This window comes from Ammospiza caudacuta, chromosome Z (genome assembly GCF_027887145.1).
Source record: "Ammospiza caudacuta isolate bAmmCau1 chromosome Z, bAmmCau1.pri, whole genome shotgun sequence".
NCBI lineage: Eukaryota > Metazoa > Chordata > Aves > Passeriformes > Passerellidae > Ammospiza > Ammospiza caudacuta.
Window position 1 is genome coordinate 35,097,813 of NC_080632.1, and position 15,098 is coordinate 35,112,910.

At 41.6% G+C, this 15,098-nt stretch overlaps 2 protein-coding genes across 2 annotated transcripts in view; one reads left to right on the plus strand and one right to left on the minus strand.

The window, feature by feature from the left end:
• Positions 1–503: 503 nt before the first annotated feature.
• RPS6 (ribosomal protein S6) lies at positions 504–5,367 on the plus strand. The gene is made up of 6 exons (XM_058823543.1): positions 504–603; positions 1,390–1,521; positions 2,391–2,601; positions 2,976–3,122; positions 4,209–4,366; positions 5,194–5,367. Exons 1-6 carry the CDS (start codon positions 598–600, stop codon positions 5,287–5,289), a joined length of 750 nt encoding a protein of 249 aa, XP_058679526.1. The 5' UTR covers positions 504–597; the 3' UTR covers positions 5,290–5,367.
• Positions 5,368–9,720: 4,353 nt separating this feature from the next.
• The window catches only part of DENND4C (DENN domain containing 4C), a 52,184-nt gene continuing 46,806 nt past the window's right edge, over positions 9,721–15,098 (minus strand). The window contains exon 32 of the mRNA XM_058823251.1: positions 9,721–14,531. Within this exon, the coding sequence (XP_058679234.1) occupies positions 14,395–14,531 (137 nt within the window). The 3' untranslated portion in view covers positions 9,721–14,394. The remainder of the gene's footprint in view (positions 14,532–15,098) is intronic.

Genomic DNA, 15,098 nt, shown 5'->3' on the forward strand with positions numbered 1-15,098 from the left:
TTGTCTCTTTCGTGCTGCGGAGGACAGAACTGGACAAAGGACACCGTGTCAATTCCAGGCGTGTGATGGAGAGGAGCGGCCGCTCCCCGCACGCCCCTGCTCCCATGCGCAGCAAGTGCGGGACACGGCCGGCAGGGAACCGGGAAGCCCATCTGGGTGGGAGGCGCTAATACCGCGCAAAAAACGCGCCTTCCTCGAAAGCCGGTGAGGCGCGTATTGATGGCGCTTATTTTTACAGGTGCCAATGCTCCCAGCCCCGGAGCGCCTGCCTGCTGTCCTCCTGGCCGCTCCTAGGGAACGCTTTCTCCCTGGCGAGCGGCGCCTCACGAAGCCGGTGACAGGCCCGGGCCTGGCCCTGGCAGGAGCCAATTGCCCGAAGTCGGGCGCGCGGCAGCGCCGGGGCCTGGCCACGCACCGCGACCACGCCCCCGCCCGCTCCTCTTGGCCCCGCCCCTCGTCGTAAAAGTCTCGCTCGGCATTGGTCAGCTCAGGTCACGTGGGGCGCGGGCGGGACTGCTCTCGCGAGAGTTTCTGGGTGTATGTAAGAAGTGCGGGCGGAACTGCGGCCTTTTCCCGCGGCGTTGAGACGTGAGCAGGATGAAGGTGAGGCCGCACCGGGCCGGGGCCGCGGTTGGGCAGGGGGGCTTGGCCTCCCCCGCCGTAAATGGTGGCGGCTCTGCCCGCAGAGCCGCTCTCGGTGGCCGATGGTCCCCGGCGGCGGGGCTGGAGTGCAGCTGCGGGGCGGATGGGAGTGGATTGCTTGCGGGCCCCGTTTCCTCGGCCGGGGCTCTGCTGCCGCGGAGTTGCGGAGCGCCGGGCTTCCGGAGCAGCCGCTTGGCTCGGAAGGGGTTTTGCGGGTGAGAGGCCTGTGCAGGCGACTGCAGGGCCCGGTAGGGAGGTGCCGTGCGCGTTGTGCCCGCGGCAGTGGCGGCTGGCGGCCGTGCAGCGCTGCGCTCTGCGGCGGCCCCCGGGAGGTACGAGTGGTCCCCGCAGCAGGTGCTGCTAGTCCCTTGCAGTGACTTGCGGTTGTGTCTTCATGCGGCGTGTGCTGTGAGGGATTTGTAGGAAGAAGGGAACGCAGTTTTCTGCTGCTCGCATTCTCTGATCCACCTCTAGCTGAAATAAAATCAGTTGCGACTGAAGGAGTTGTATATAGCCCTGTGCGGCGGAACCTGGACCTCTTTGCCTTGGCTCTCCCAAGTGTGTTGGTGACAGGTTTTTCTGGTGAGCATTTGTGTAAGCAGCTGGGGAATCTCAGCTTTGGAATGGCAAGCTCTAACCATCAGGTGAATTATAATTTTTGTTAAAATCTTTCTGAGAAGTTTCAACCAGATTTTTTTTTTTTTTTTTTTTTTTTTTTTTTTTTTTTTTTTTTTTTTTTTTTGTTAGCTCAACATCTCTTTTCCGGCTACTGGCTGCCAAAAGCTCATTGAAGTAGATGATGAGCGTAAGCTCAGGACATTTTATGAAAAACGAATGGCCACGGAGGTGCTGGCTGATTCCCTTGGTGAGGAGTGGAAGGTAAGTAGTGCAGAAGAATGTGTAAGAGTTGTATTTGAGGAGCTTGAAATACAAAATTTCTCCAGTATGCACTTGTCAGCTATAGTATGTGTATGGTGTGCATTTGGTGGTCAAGTTGACAGGTTCTCTTGCTGTGTGTGTACTGACCTTGCTGCTTAGGCTAGCCTCTTCCAGTATTTAACTTAATTGGGGGGGGGGGGTTGTTTTTAAAACCTTGTGGTTAGTTTCTTCTTTCTCACAGCTCCCCTTCACAGCAGCTTATTGCTCTTCATTGGAGTGCTGTCTTTTGGTATTCAGGACAGGTTAAATCTGCAGTATAAAGCTGCTGGTTGTTAAGAATTGATTTTGTTTAAACTGCTGCTAATGTGTGAGAAAAAACATGTTTGGCCTGGTGGATGGGCTTGGTCCATATTAGTGCTAATATGGACTGCGCAGCTGAACTTAAAGAATGTGATCTTTTCTGCTGCCATCTTCACAAGGAAAGTGGTCAAACTTTTTTCCTGTATATCACTACTCTAGACACTACTGTGTTTTCAGTTTGTGACAATAACTGGCTTTATTTAAGCCTACAGTTGCAGAAAAGCTAAATAATGGTAAGAGGTTTTGTGCTGCTACTTTCCAACAAAACTTCAAAGTGATATAAATCATACTAACTGTAAGTTCTGGTATGCAGAGGTACTTTTTTACATTTTTAGAGTGAAATTGCTGAGCTGTTCAGAGGTGTTGGTTAAAGTTGCATGCACTACTGGTAGCAGTGACTCCAGCTGTATCATGGACATGCTGCTCCGTTGTTCCATGCGGTATCTACTGTGGTATCTACTGCTTGAGGGAATAAGGACGTGAGTAACTCAGAAGTGTTCCTGTTGCAGGGGTACGTTGTCCGGATAAGCGGTGGCAATGACAAGCAAGGCTTCCCCATGAAGCAGGGTGTCCTGACCCACGGGCGTGTCCGCCTTCTGCTCAGCAAGGGCCACTCCTGCTACCGCCCCCGGAGAACCGGCGAGAGGAAGCGCAAGTCTGTCCGTGGCTGCATCGTTGATGCGAACCTGAGTGTCCTGAACTTGGTCATAGTGAAAAAGGGTAAGGGTCTGAGTGGAACAGCCAGTACAGAGGTAGACGTAGACACCTGGAAGGAGCCTGCTTGATAGTGGTTGGTAAGCTGCGTGGAGTGGAAATGGCAGTCCCAGTTTCAGAGCACAAATGCATCTTAGCAGTCCTGAGAGCATTGCATTCTTGTAATGCTAAAACTGGTTACTGAAGCACTTCTTGTTGCTGCAGAAATCTGATGGTGTCAAAGGAGCTAAGAGTGGCTGGGGTGGTGCTATTGACAGCTGAACCCCAAAGATTACCTAGCATTACCTTGAATTCTTGCGTATTTTAAACGCAGGGTTTTGCTTATGAACCTGGTGCTCAGTAGTGTAGTAATCGGCGTGTTTAAACTTACATTCCCAAAGGTGAAAAGGACATTCCTGGGCTGACTGACACAACTGTGCCCCGTCGTCTTGGTCCCAAGAGGGCCAGCAGGATCCGCAAGCTGTTCAACCTCTCTAAGGAAGATGATGTTCGCCAGTATGTTGTGAGGAAGCCTCTGAACAAAGAGGGTAAGAGCTCCCACTGGTACAGCTCCTCGGGATTCCTGCCGAGCTGACCAGCCCACTGCACTGGACAAAGCTCTGGCGGTAGTGCATCTGGGAAGTTGACACTCACTATATTTAAACTTTGTCAGCCATAACTTGTGGAAAAAAACCAGTTTCTTGGTTGCCTCATTTCCTTCACCCTTCTGCTATGTTTTGTAATGCTTCTCTAAAGTTTAATAGACTCTTTCGCTAGTGTTTCTAATTATAACCCAAAAGTAGTTGCTAATGAAAGTGTAATACAAGGTGGAATGTTATTAAAACTTCTGTAGTGGGGGGCAAAGGCAGTGTAGTGCTAAGATTTTTTTTCCCCATCTACTCATTCCAGGCAGTCTGAAATGAGGTCTTATTGGCAGGGCCCTGCTTTCCTTACTGCCTCTGTATTGCAGTGTAAGATTTTTAATTTGGGGTTGGGGGGGGGGGAAGTGGATTTTTAGAAGAATATAATTAGACTTGTGTACTGTGAAAGTTTGGGGGGGAAAGGAAAACATCATAGGAAATGGTTTTATCCATTAAAGAATACGATACAGGTGGGCATCACACTGTGGTGTATGACTTAGTCTGTCAGGATGGCTTAGTAAAATTTTATTTAAAGATATGTGTGGTAGTGTGTTTGCCCGTTGTGGGCAGGTAATCTGTTTTCTGGGGTAAACAATGTCAAACCCCTAAGTAAAATTGTAGATGTCTTTTTAGTGCTGGAAACAAGGCTTATTCTGAAAGCTATATAATGGAGTCCTTTCTTATTAAAAAATCTAGGTCTAGGGGGGAGTTAAAGGACACAGGTCTGTTGAGAAGCTAGGAATTCTCACTTCATTTCTAGTAAGTCCACGAGCATTAAGACAGTATATTGTTAATGCTGTGTCTGGTGATAATTGATAATTTTTCTTGTAAAATTTGTGAAGGTGCTGAAATTTGTATAGTTGCTGTCATGCGTAGTACTCTAAACCGTGTTATTGTAATAGTAAATCAGAGTTACTCTAAAGTTGTCTGGATGAGGCCTGTGGCCCCTTTGGAAGGTTCTGTGCCATTTGGCTGATTCCCAGTGCTTTTTAGGCAAGAAGCCCCGAACGAAGGCTCCCAAGATCCAGCGGCTGGTGACTCCTCGGGTGCTGCAGCACAAGCGCCGGCGTATCGCCCTGAAGAAGCAGCGCACTCAGAAGAACAAGGAGGAAGCTGCCGAGTACGCGAAGCTGTTGGCCAAGAGGATGAAGGTAGGTTTGCCATTCTAGCTCAGCTGTGTGGAATATAGCTCCAGAATCAAGGGATTTACTCAATTGGACTGTATGGCAAAGTAGCCCTATGCCTACGGCTGCTCTGCACCTGCTAATTTTGAATATAAGTGCCCAAATATGAGTATAAACATAGCTGGTCAGTTGAGGTTTTGGAATATTTCTTCTGTTTCTGTCATAGAGAATAGAAATTACCAAGCTCACTAATTTGAGAGCCTTTTTTGAAGAAAATTAACAGTTAGGGCCTCTGAGGATATTTTTTTCCATAGCTATTTTAGTTAAAATTAATTCAGGTTTAACCTCAAGATGCCCAAGCATTTGAGGGGTAGTGTGGAGAAATCAGACTCAATGCTTGATCTTGATGGAGGATAAGTTGGCAAGAACGTATTTGTTAGTGTGTTTGCCCTTGCTCCTAAAACTGCAGTGACTGCTGAAGCAATACTGAAAGCAGTACAGTTGAAATATTTGGCACAGTGCTTCCTGAATTTCATTACTTCCAGATAGAAACTGAGAGCTGCACCTTTGATGTGTTGGAAACTCTACATCAGTTTCTTAACTAAAATTTTGGGTGTCCACAGTGACATATTTTGGTGTGCAGTGTAACAGTTTTGGGTGTTTGCATACAGTGCAAAGACACAGGTCTGTGCTGGTTTGGATACTTGGCAGAATTCTGAGCTGTAGAAGGGAAATTATTTAGCGCTATTGACTTATAGAATTCATTCCTTCAAGCTGCATTTTCCCTGGTTTGTTTCTTGGTATATGTTTTGAAGTGCTTGATGTGTAACATCTCTGTACTTCATGCCTTTCAGGAAGCCAAGGAGAAACGCCAGGAGCAGATTGCCAAGAGGCGCCGGCTTTCTTCTTTGAGAGCTTCTACATCCAAGTCTGAATCAAGTCAGAAGTAAAGATGTTGTGCACAATACTAAAAAGACTTACATTTAATAACCAATAAACTCCTTTGGTGGTAAACTTTCTGTATGAGACTTTGTAGTACATGTTGTTACTTGCAATTTCTTGAACAGGAGTTCAGACTACTGCATCATGCGCAGCAAACTAGAACCACAAACCATGGTCTTGATGCAGTTCTCTTATGAAAAGATTGTGTCACTCACTTTGATATTGAGTATAACCTTGGTAAAACTTTACACCTTCAGCTGATTCTTGGCAGAATTAAGTGCAGTTCAGATGCTCACTGGAACTGGTTCCCCAGGAAATGGCCATAAACCTCTGCCAGAGTTCTGGGCATGTCTGGATGATGCTTAGTCAAAAGCTTTAGTGGTGGGTAGTCCTTTAAAGAGCCCTGGTGTTCCTCTCTGATCCTTTTGGGTTACTGCAAACATGAGATGCTTGTGATTCTGTATGTATTGGAGCATTGTTCTTGAAATTGGTACTGAGCATGAGAAGGCACCTTTTAAAGGTTTGACTTGAAAATTTGACTTGGGGATTAGAAACTGCAGTGGCCTTTATTTACTGGGTGAGGATAGTGGGAATTTGACTCAAAAATTCATGTGTTGGATGATAAAGTGGTCTGCAGCTAAATCAATTGTCTTTGTTCTTTAAATAGTAATTTGGGTCCACTTCTGGTTTTGTTGAGTGTTTCTAGTAAATCAGGCTTCATTGCATCCTAAGAAGTTGGGACGATTTTTATTCCTGTGTGTGCAGCAAGGCTTTTCTGAGTTGGGGCCTCACCAGGCCAGAAGCAGATTTTAATGCATCAGATGAAACATCTGGACTAACAAATCAAAAGTTGCAGAAGACAAGATCTGCTGCTCATGCATGAGGGGCATGGAAGGATCAAACCTGCGGTCCTTGAAATTTATTGTAGGATACTGGGATACCCATCTCTGACAAGGGCAAAATTTGCCATGAAGCACTTAGGTACAGTGGAACCTTGGACCAAGAGACTTTGCCAAAGCAGTTACCAAGCTTTAAGCCATCTTTCACAGCTGAACTGAGACTTACTGAAGGACAACTAATCAGAAAAGTTAGAGGGATGGTAATTGTGGTTATGCACGAGTTAAATAATGCTGGCTAGGTCAATAAAATTTTAAAAGGGTACCATTTTACAATGTATTTTTTTAATGGAGACCATGTTCGTTGCCCACAGTTTAATAGTGAAGATCCATAGGCCCTGTTAAACCTGAGCTTCACTAAATGAAAAGGTCGCCTTTTACTCCACGTCACTCAGCTGCAAAAATTAATGCGGAGAAAATGCGGGGAAGAGAGTAACACTCAATAAATTCACAATGCTAAGAATTTTAGTCTGCAGAAGGGAAATAACACTGCCTAACTTCTTAATGCTAGTAAAATACACTTGCACACAGTTAAGAGGTGCTCTGGACAGGGTGTACAAGCACTGAGGCGTGTCCTGGACAAGAACAAGAATGTTTTGAACAGGCTACTACTAAGTAGAGTAGTACAGGCTATTCTGTATGACCTGTCCTGCTATATAGGCTGTGATTGCGTCTTCATCTAAAGCACTGCAACTAATACCCAGTTGTATGATTGTGTGGAAAAGGTCAGTGGAGTCCTGGTTGTTTTTATCAAGCTTTGAGGATAAGTGGCCTTGTCACACAGGGAATACATGGCCTTATCACTAGTAGCAAAAAAATCCTTTCTGCACTCTTCTCCCTCACTTGTTTCCGGGAACTGCCTTAGTACATCATCTGTTGCTTCCTTCTGCAGTTTTAGGCTTTCAGGTCCAAATTAGGCATGACTTGTAGACTCAAAGAACAATCCTGGCTTGAAGGGACCTTGAAAGATCATCTTGTCTGGCCTGTTCAGGTCTGTGAAAGGTGGTTCTCCTTGCCCCCATGTCCTCCTCAACTGACATCAGTTAGTGACACAGCAAACGTGGTAAGGGTGCTTTTGCTCCTATCATCCAGATAATTCAATGAGATGTTACAACTTGGAGCCCGGTACTGATCCTTAGGGGGCCCCACTTGGGACAGGCTGCCAGCCTCAGTACAACAAGCTGATCACCTATGAGATGATTCCTGCTTATCTCACGGATCACCCCCATCCAGTGTATACTTGACATTTATATAGGAGGTGGCTATGGGAACCAGTGTCAAATGCTTTGCCAACATCCAGCTGAACTAAACTGCTCTCTCTTGACATGCTATTTTTCTGTAGCACTTACCAATTGAGCCTGGCATAATTTGCCTTTGTTAAACTCACACTGAGTTTTCCCAGTCACCTGCTTTGACCATGGCTTTAGGTCATGGACGACTCAAATGGCCAATCCGAAAGAGGCTAATGAAGAAGGAGCATGTTTTCTCTGCCCTCATGCAGTAGGAACTGCAGTAAAACCACAAGGCCAGCAGCTGCAATAGTCCCTTAACTGCTTAACAGCAGTTCAAAACCTGTGATACTAAACACAATGCCGAGTGCTATCTGGGAATTGCAGCTTTTCCTTGCACGTCTTAGCAGTTTCAACAGGATTTCTGTTCTTTAACGGCAGACTTCCTGCAAGTCTGAAGCTTGGCTGCAAACTCAGACACACCTTAAGTTTCAGGGCAAGTAATGCACCCTGGTCAGAACCTGACCGGTTGCCATTTCACCTCTTTGCAACCAAAGGAATAGAATACACACACCATTGAATTACTTTTAACCAGCAAGGTCTGAATTTAGACAGCGTGACACAGAAAACAAATGAGGAAAAAATGGCAAAGGAAAGCATCTTGAAGAAACCTAAACAAAATGTTGGACCATCCTTCTGAGCTACTCTTGTAACTAGGTGAAGTGAGCCCCTGTTCTTCCCAGCAGATTCTGTCTGCCACCCAACTCCATGGAACCACTGAGTCTCCTCCAGGCAACTCTGGAAAACAGTAATGTGCAAACACCTGCTGAAGCAGGACAGAGACTGGTCAAGTCAGCACTTTTTAGAGCTGTCTCAGGGTCAGATTGATGCCCACCAGGAACACAAGGCCTTTCCTGCTCAGCTGCTCTGGCATATGCGATTATTCCTACACAGAGGCAAAACCTTTCAGATTACTTCTGGACTCTATCAGTTTTCCAGCCTGGCAAGTTGGCTCTTCCTTTTCTTTGCAGACAATAGAAGTTTGTCTTTACAGAGATGGAAGTAACTATTATTATTAGCAGGGAACTTGCACTCAAGGTTGTTCTGAACACATGAAGCATCAGAGCTTCTTGAAGCAAGCACCTTCTGCTATTTTACCATCACATTCCCTCAAATTTCCCACCAGATTCTGACAGAGGAAGTAGCAGTTCCTTTGTCTCTACAGCTTCAAACCCTGTGTTCATGCTTCTTTGGGGATTCCTCAAATGGAAGCTTTTGTTCCTGTACAGCATTCTTCCTCTTCTGTCTCCTCCCTCAACAGGCCACATGAAGGGTAGGAAATGTTAAGACAGGGTAACATTCTTAGCAAAGAGCAATATTGAAAAGTCAGCAGTGACAAAAGCAGAGGAAAACAAGGAAAACCAGTGTGATGCTTGCAAGATACACAAATCCAAAAGACTAACTGTTCCTCAGCTCTCTGTCTAAAAATAGGACTAGAAAAATGGGCTTATTATGAATCTGCTCCACAAGCTATCAATCTGTGCTATGCACAGCACTCTCATCAGCCAAGAAAGGCTTTTAGGGTCTTGTATTATTGTTTCTGTCAGATTAATGAACTCACTGCCATACATGAGGGGGTTTGAAAGTTGTGAAGGTGAAGGCCTGAGGCACTGGCAATTTCTACTACTTAAATTTCATCTCAGCCTCACTCCTATCCTTGCCCCATAAAAAACCAAAACAAAACAAACTAAAAAGAAAACCCCTGCAAACTACATGTAATCCACAACTATGTTATGAGTCAAGAGGTCCACCAATGTTTTGAACAAGCTAGGATGCATCAGGTGAAAGCATCACTCTGTGATCCCTTACGGAGCCACTGAGAAACCAGAACTCCTGGGAAGTGTTCTCCCAAGTAAAGCCACAAATACGCTGCAGAGAGCACCAGCTATCCTCAGGAAGCCAGAGGCCATGCTTTTCCTACAAACAAGAGTTCACAGATTGTCTGAGCCTGTTTTTCACCTGTTCTTACCTCTACTGTTGCCCAGTGCTTGCTGAAGGAGCGACAGAGCCATCCATGCTCTCTAGAAGCCACATCTGCACAGGTGAGTCCCATTTTTTATTTTCCTCTCCCCTGCCTCTGCTCTTTCCCATCATTCAGAAGCCACAGATGTACTGTGAAATAATTACCCAAAAAGAGATTCAAAAGTCTTTTGCTGAACGATAGGCTGAATTTACACTTAAAGATTAAATTCTGTCAGTAATTTGAACTCCAGAGGTGAAAAAAGCTAAACAATGGCACATTTTTTACACAGGATGCATATATACTTTATTTTGGGAACAACATTAAAAATTGTTTCTTAGTCTAGAATATCTATACAGAATTTAGGATATAGAGTGCCCTTTTAAACTCATTTTTTGTCAAATGTACAAAAATATTACAGAGAAACAATTGTTAATCAAAGCACAGTAAATGGATGCCATTTTTCAACAGTTCAAAACAGTCTCTAAACCAGTGCAAATTTTATTGCATTAAGCTTCCCAGCTCACTTAAGAGATTCATAATTTATTCACGCTACATCATTTCATCCTTGTTACAATATAGTTTATTTTAAGCTCCTAATAGGAGTTTAATGTGCTTCTAAACAACAGGAAACTATCCCTTTTATTTGCACCATTGGTTGATGCAGACTGAAAGATCAAATAAAAATGCCATCTGATCCTCTCATGTATGCATCACAATATACAGCACAGGAGACTACAGAACTGGAATCCAATTCAACCTTTCAGTTTCAACTCTTACAAGTTAAAAGGGTGTTTGTTTTTAAAACGATACATAGTGAAAAGTGGATATACAGAATGCATTTTAAGATTTTTATTAGTTGAAAGAAAAAAAGAACCCTTTTGCTGAAAATATACAATTATGTGAATAAGATTACCTGCTTACTGTAAATAAAATAGGAGTTATCTGCATTGAAATAATTGCTGAATTAAGAAGAAAAAACTACTGAGTGGATTCTTCAGTTCCTTACATTTTAACAATTTGTTTTAAAAATATAATTTCTATTATCTAATTTAATATACATTTTGAAAATATCCCCTATGTTGCAGTTATTCAAGGAAAGCAGTAAACTCAATGGAAGGTATATTCTTTTAGCTGCAGCAATACAAAAAGCCATTAATTCACAGTTAAAATAGAACATTACTCATTCACAAGTGCAATGTAGCTTGAGCTTAACCAATGTGAAATTCCACCAGGAACAAGACTAAGTTACTTGCAAAATTGATTTAGCTGGAAACCCATATAGTAAATAAAGTATTTCCATTACAATTGTATTGTCTAAACTTGTATTGTCTAAATTTAAGTTACATAAAATTTGAAGACAGGATATGATTATAAGTAACATACAGATGCTTCTAGTAACATCTAAAAGCTGTTACCAATTACTGCCCCAACACTGGAGCCACATCAGTCTTCTAGGCCTAAAAGGTTTTCAAAGTTGTCAGGTTTTGGTGATGTGCCAGAATGTAATTGATAAAGAAAATCTTTTTAACTTAAGAATCCTGATTTTAAACTTTTAAGACCTCATTTGTTGTTTTAATTCCACAAAAAACCCAGCTCTTCGCCTGTGAGTTCACAAGCTGTATATGTAACTGATTTAAAGCTGGGGGAAAGGTGCAAGATAGTATCTTAGCACAACTGGCTGCAGTTCAACATCCTTACGGAAACAATTCAAGGAAGCTTCTCTGATAATTGTTCTTCCAGTACAAACTTTCTAAGTTCTTGGGCATACCTGAAATTCATTGTTTGCATCCACTTCTGTTATCAGGTTGCTCTACACCCTCATTTTTCCACACATTGCATGTTTTGAAGTTAGTGCTGACTGATCTGCAAATGTTTTCCTCAGGCTGTATGTGGCAATTACAAAATATATAGACAGAAGACTCATCTCCTGAACACTGGCTGTTGAGGTACTAGAAAGAGTATGTGCTGGCAAGCGTTTCACAAGTGAGCAAAATGCTACTTTTTCTGTTTATATTGACAGAAAAACAGAACCAAAATCTAGCTTATCCTCATCTGTCCTCCACAACACTTTGCTCAGATCAGTAATGTATAACGGATTCAGATAAATTTCGATTCCTAGGAGTTGGGTGTCAAACAAGTTAGAAGCATTTGTACGTTACTAAGTCATCCCCATGTAGTTCAAGAAGTTCATCCTGTCAACTAAATTGCAGAAGTGTGCCTTTAGTGCCTAATTTTCAGAAGAACAAAAGTTTGCAATACACTCACAAAAATATTTTGAAATTTTTCCCTGGTTACTTTTGGCCAGATTTTGTGAAACTTACTTCCCCCTCCAATAAAAGCATCCTAGATGAAAACAAATTGTTTTCAGGTATCTCCCTTTTCATCTGAGCTATGGATTATATTAAAAAACCAACTGATTAATTAGCTACTCTAGAACCTAAGCATTAAGAACTCCCTATAGAAAGGAGAAGGTTTTCCTTTTTTTTATTCTATATTAAAGAATCAATTCCAATATGCAGATTCAAGATTTCAAGTAGCTACATGCAGGACTTCTACCACTCTGAAATCCAGGTGCCTACACCAGGAATAGCAGTTAATTTGTAGTGTACAAAATGCCAATATGCAAGAAGCAAATCAAAGCAACTCCAATTCTGCAGCTGATTTTTTCTCCTCTGGCTTTACTTTTGTTGGGTTTTTTTTTTGTTTGTTTAGTGTATATAGCTGGGAAAGGTTGGACAATTAACACTAGACATTGTGACACAATCTGCTTTGCTGTCTTTACAACACTACTCCCTTAATTAGTCCATATTTTCAGCAACAGATGAGAAAGTTGTTTGGAAATGAAGATTATGTGTTTCCAGAAACTAGTTCATAACAATATTATTTACTATGTTTTAAAACTGTTTGGATGTCACGTATCTAAAACAGCACTCACTACACAGATTTTCCTTGTCATTTGAGTTGTGAGAATTTTAAAATTACTAAAGTGACTAAAATTTGATTACTCGCAAGTTGCATCACATAATCACATGGTTTGTCAATTTAATACTCAAAAATAATGGTCTTTGTGTAGCTGTCTGTTGAAAAATAATGCATAGAGTTACACAGAAAAATTTGCTGGCTTTGATTTGTAGAAATATCAAATTGTTTGGATCAATGCTTTAGATAGACTTGTATTTTAGAAGGATGGAACCATGTCAATTACGTAACTGGAGAAGAGAGGAAAAGATGAAGAATCAAGGGCTGTTCTTGAATTGTGATGTAGGTCAGACATCAGCAAGCAACTGCATAAACCCAAAGAATAAAAAAAAAAAATAATTATTGCGTGCTTTCTTGCTTTTAGTTGTTGAGAAAGCACAACAGTTTTATCAGGAGAAAATCTGTCCAGGTAATATCCCCATATTAACTTAGGATCAGCACTTGTAGACAAAATACCAGGCATCAGTCTATGATGTAAATATATTTTGTCATGTATAGTGCAACTCCCTTGTTTTCACCTCATGAAAAAAAAGTTGGTTTTATTGTTTCATATAAAAAATTGTTCCAGACAGATCTTCATCCCTCATCATTTTGAAGAATGAAAAGTTTTAAAAGTAGTATCAAGTAAATACATTCATACCTAGATGCAATTAGTATTTTAAGCTATGCTCCTTTTACATGCTACAAATATATTTTTTTCTCTATGAATTATTCCATTGTAAAAGCCATACCACTACCTTTCAGCAAAAACCTGGAAAAAATCTTATCATATTCTTCAAGTAACAGAAACACTTACACTGTTGACCAGTATCCAGGCTTTCCTTGCCAAGACTACTACTACTGTAGTCAATTAAATATGTGAGGTGAGGAAGTGTCTTATCTACTAGAAGCAATACAAAAGATGGATACATATTTTCAGATCATACACATAAGCACTTCATTTCTGCTAATATACACCTTGAAGACCACATTTATAAATACATCTTAATTGAAATATTGAATCTGGACTATCAGTGCAAAATAATTAACCCACAGGCTAGTATAAAACCAAGGGAGAGGGTGATAAAGAATTCAAGGAGGACACCTCTTAAACACACATGCAAATAGTATAAAGCATAATTTTTTTTTCAGGCAGTATCTGTTGACAACTCTTTTGTGTATTCTAACACCATTTGAGCTTCCTACATAATTCTTAGAATGCCATCCATTTCTGAGCTGCTTTGTGTAGAAGCTTATCCTCCTTTGGAGAAAGCAGCCAGTACATTTACAGAACCTTATAGTTTATCAGACAGAGAATACAGGAAAGTTGAGTGTAAGTCTCTGTTTACTCACAGCTGTAGATACACACTTTAAAAAGGTCAGCAAAGGTAATTCAGAATACTGACTGGGACAAGAATCAGGAGAAGGGTAGCAATTTAATGTACTGTCTGATGAAATTTAATGTACTATCTGATGAAAGCAACTGCATTGCAGCTTCCAATCCAAGTTTTCAAATATTTACATTCATACAACCATATTACACATTAATAAAAGGACTCTTCTCTAGGTAAAGGTCATTTTAAAGAAGCATTGAGGAATCTGAGCCCTGGAAAAGTACTTCATTAAAATACACCAATATTGGTGGCCCTTAAGAAAGTCACCAACTATAGATTGCTGTTTCATCATCAGCCTTTTGAACAACTTGATAATATGGAGGAAAACTTTGAGGAAATTAAAGAATATATATAGGAGAAAAGTATATCAACCACTGAAATAAACCCATAATTTTAAAACATTTTGACAAATTTTACAATGTGCCCGTGAGATGAATGAGAAGAATACATGTTGCAGTTCAATGAAACTAATTTGACAAATTGCTCAATTAATACCTTTTGAGACTCAAAAGTGTATATGAGAGAGACTCAAAAGTGTCTATGTCACCATGCTCTTCGGTTTGTTCAGCTCTGCTTTTGTCTCTCCGAAGTACGGTGCGCATCTTCCTTGTTTTTATATTAAAGGTGCTCCAAACCACTTCCTGCAACACTCAACCCTGCTGCTTGGTGGAGCATCTATTCTCTGCATCTTTTCAAGAATTTCCTCTGGTAGTTTTTTAAGTGCAAGTCTGTATTCACTATCAAAGACCTCTGAAATAGCAAAAGCACAATTGAGATTATTTAAGAAACACTGTACAATGCACACTACTATTCCTATAAAATGCTTTTGGTGATTTTTATATAGTAACAAAATTATCTTCATTAACTAGATGCTGATTTTCTTTTTTTTTTTTTTTCAAAATACACCTTCTCAGAGGACCTGAAAAGCATCCCCATAAGACGGCGTGGCACCACAACACACCACAGTGGATGCCCATTGCTTCTTTCCTGAAGTTCCATTTGCCTGTTCCCAGTGTAGTTCCCCTATCACATTCCATAACGGAGTCACTTTGATTGTGTAGTACCAAATAGAAGACAGGATAGAAGAGATGAGTAGAGGGTGGGAAATCAGGTGTTTAGATAACAGGTCTTAGGTCTGATTTCAGGTGCTAGGTCTGATATCAGGTTGCTAGGTCTGATATCAGGTTGCTAAGTCTGATATGTGGGTCAGAGAAAGATGGACAAGACTGGAAACAAGCTTTCAGATATGAAGAATAACAATTTCAAGCTCTTCAAATACTCTTTGTTTAAAATAACTCATTACTGGTTTCAAACAAA

What these genes read in the sequence shown, in the direction of transcription:
- RPS6 (XM_058823543.1), top strand. An exon ending in CCCTTGGTGAGGAGTGGAAG is followed by an intron (nt 1,522 to 2,390) that starts GTAAGTAGTGCA and finishes TTCCTGTTGCAG; the next exon opens with GGGTACGTTGTCCGGATAAG. An exon ending in GAAGCCTCTGAACAAAGAGG is followed by an intron (nt 3,123 to 4,208) that starts GTAAGAGCTCCC and finishes AGTGCTTTTTAG; the next exon opens with GCAAGAAGCCCCGAACGAAG.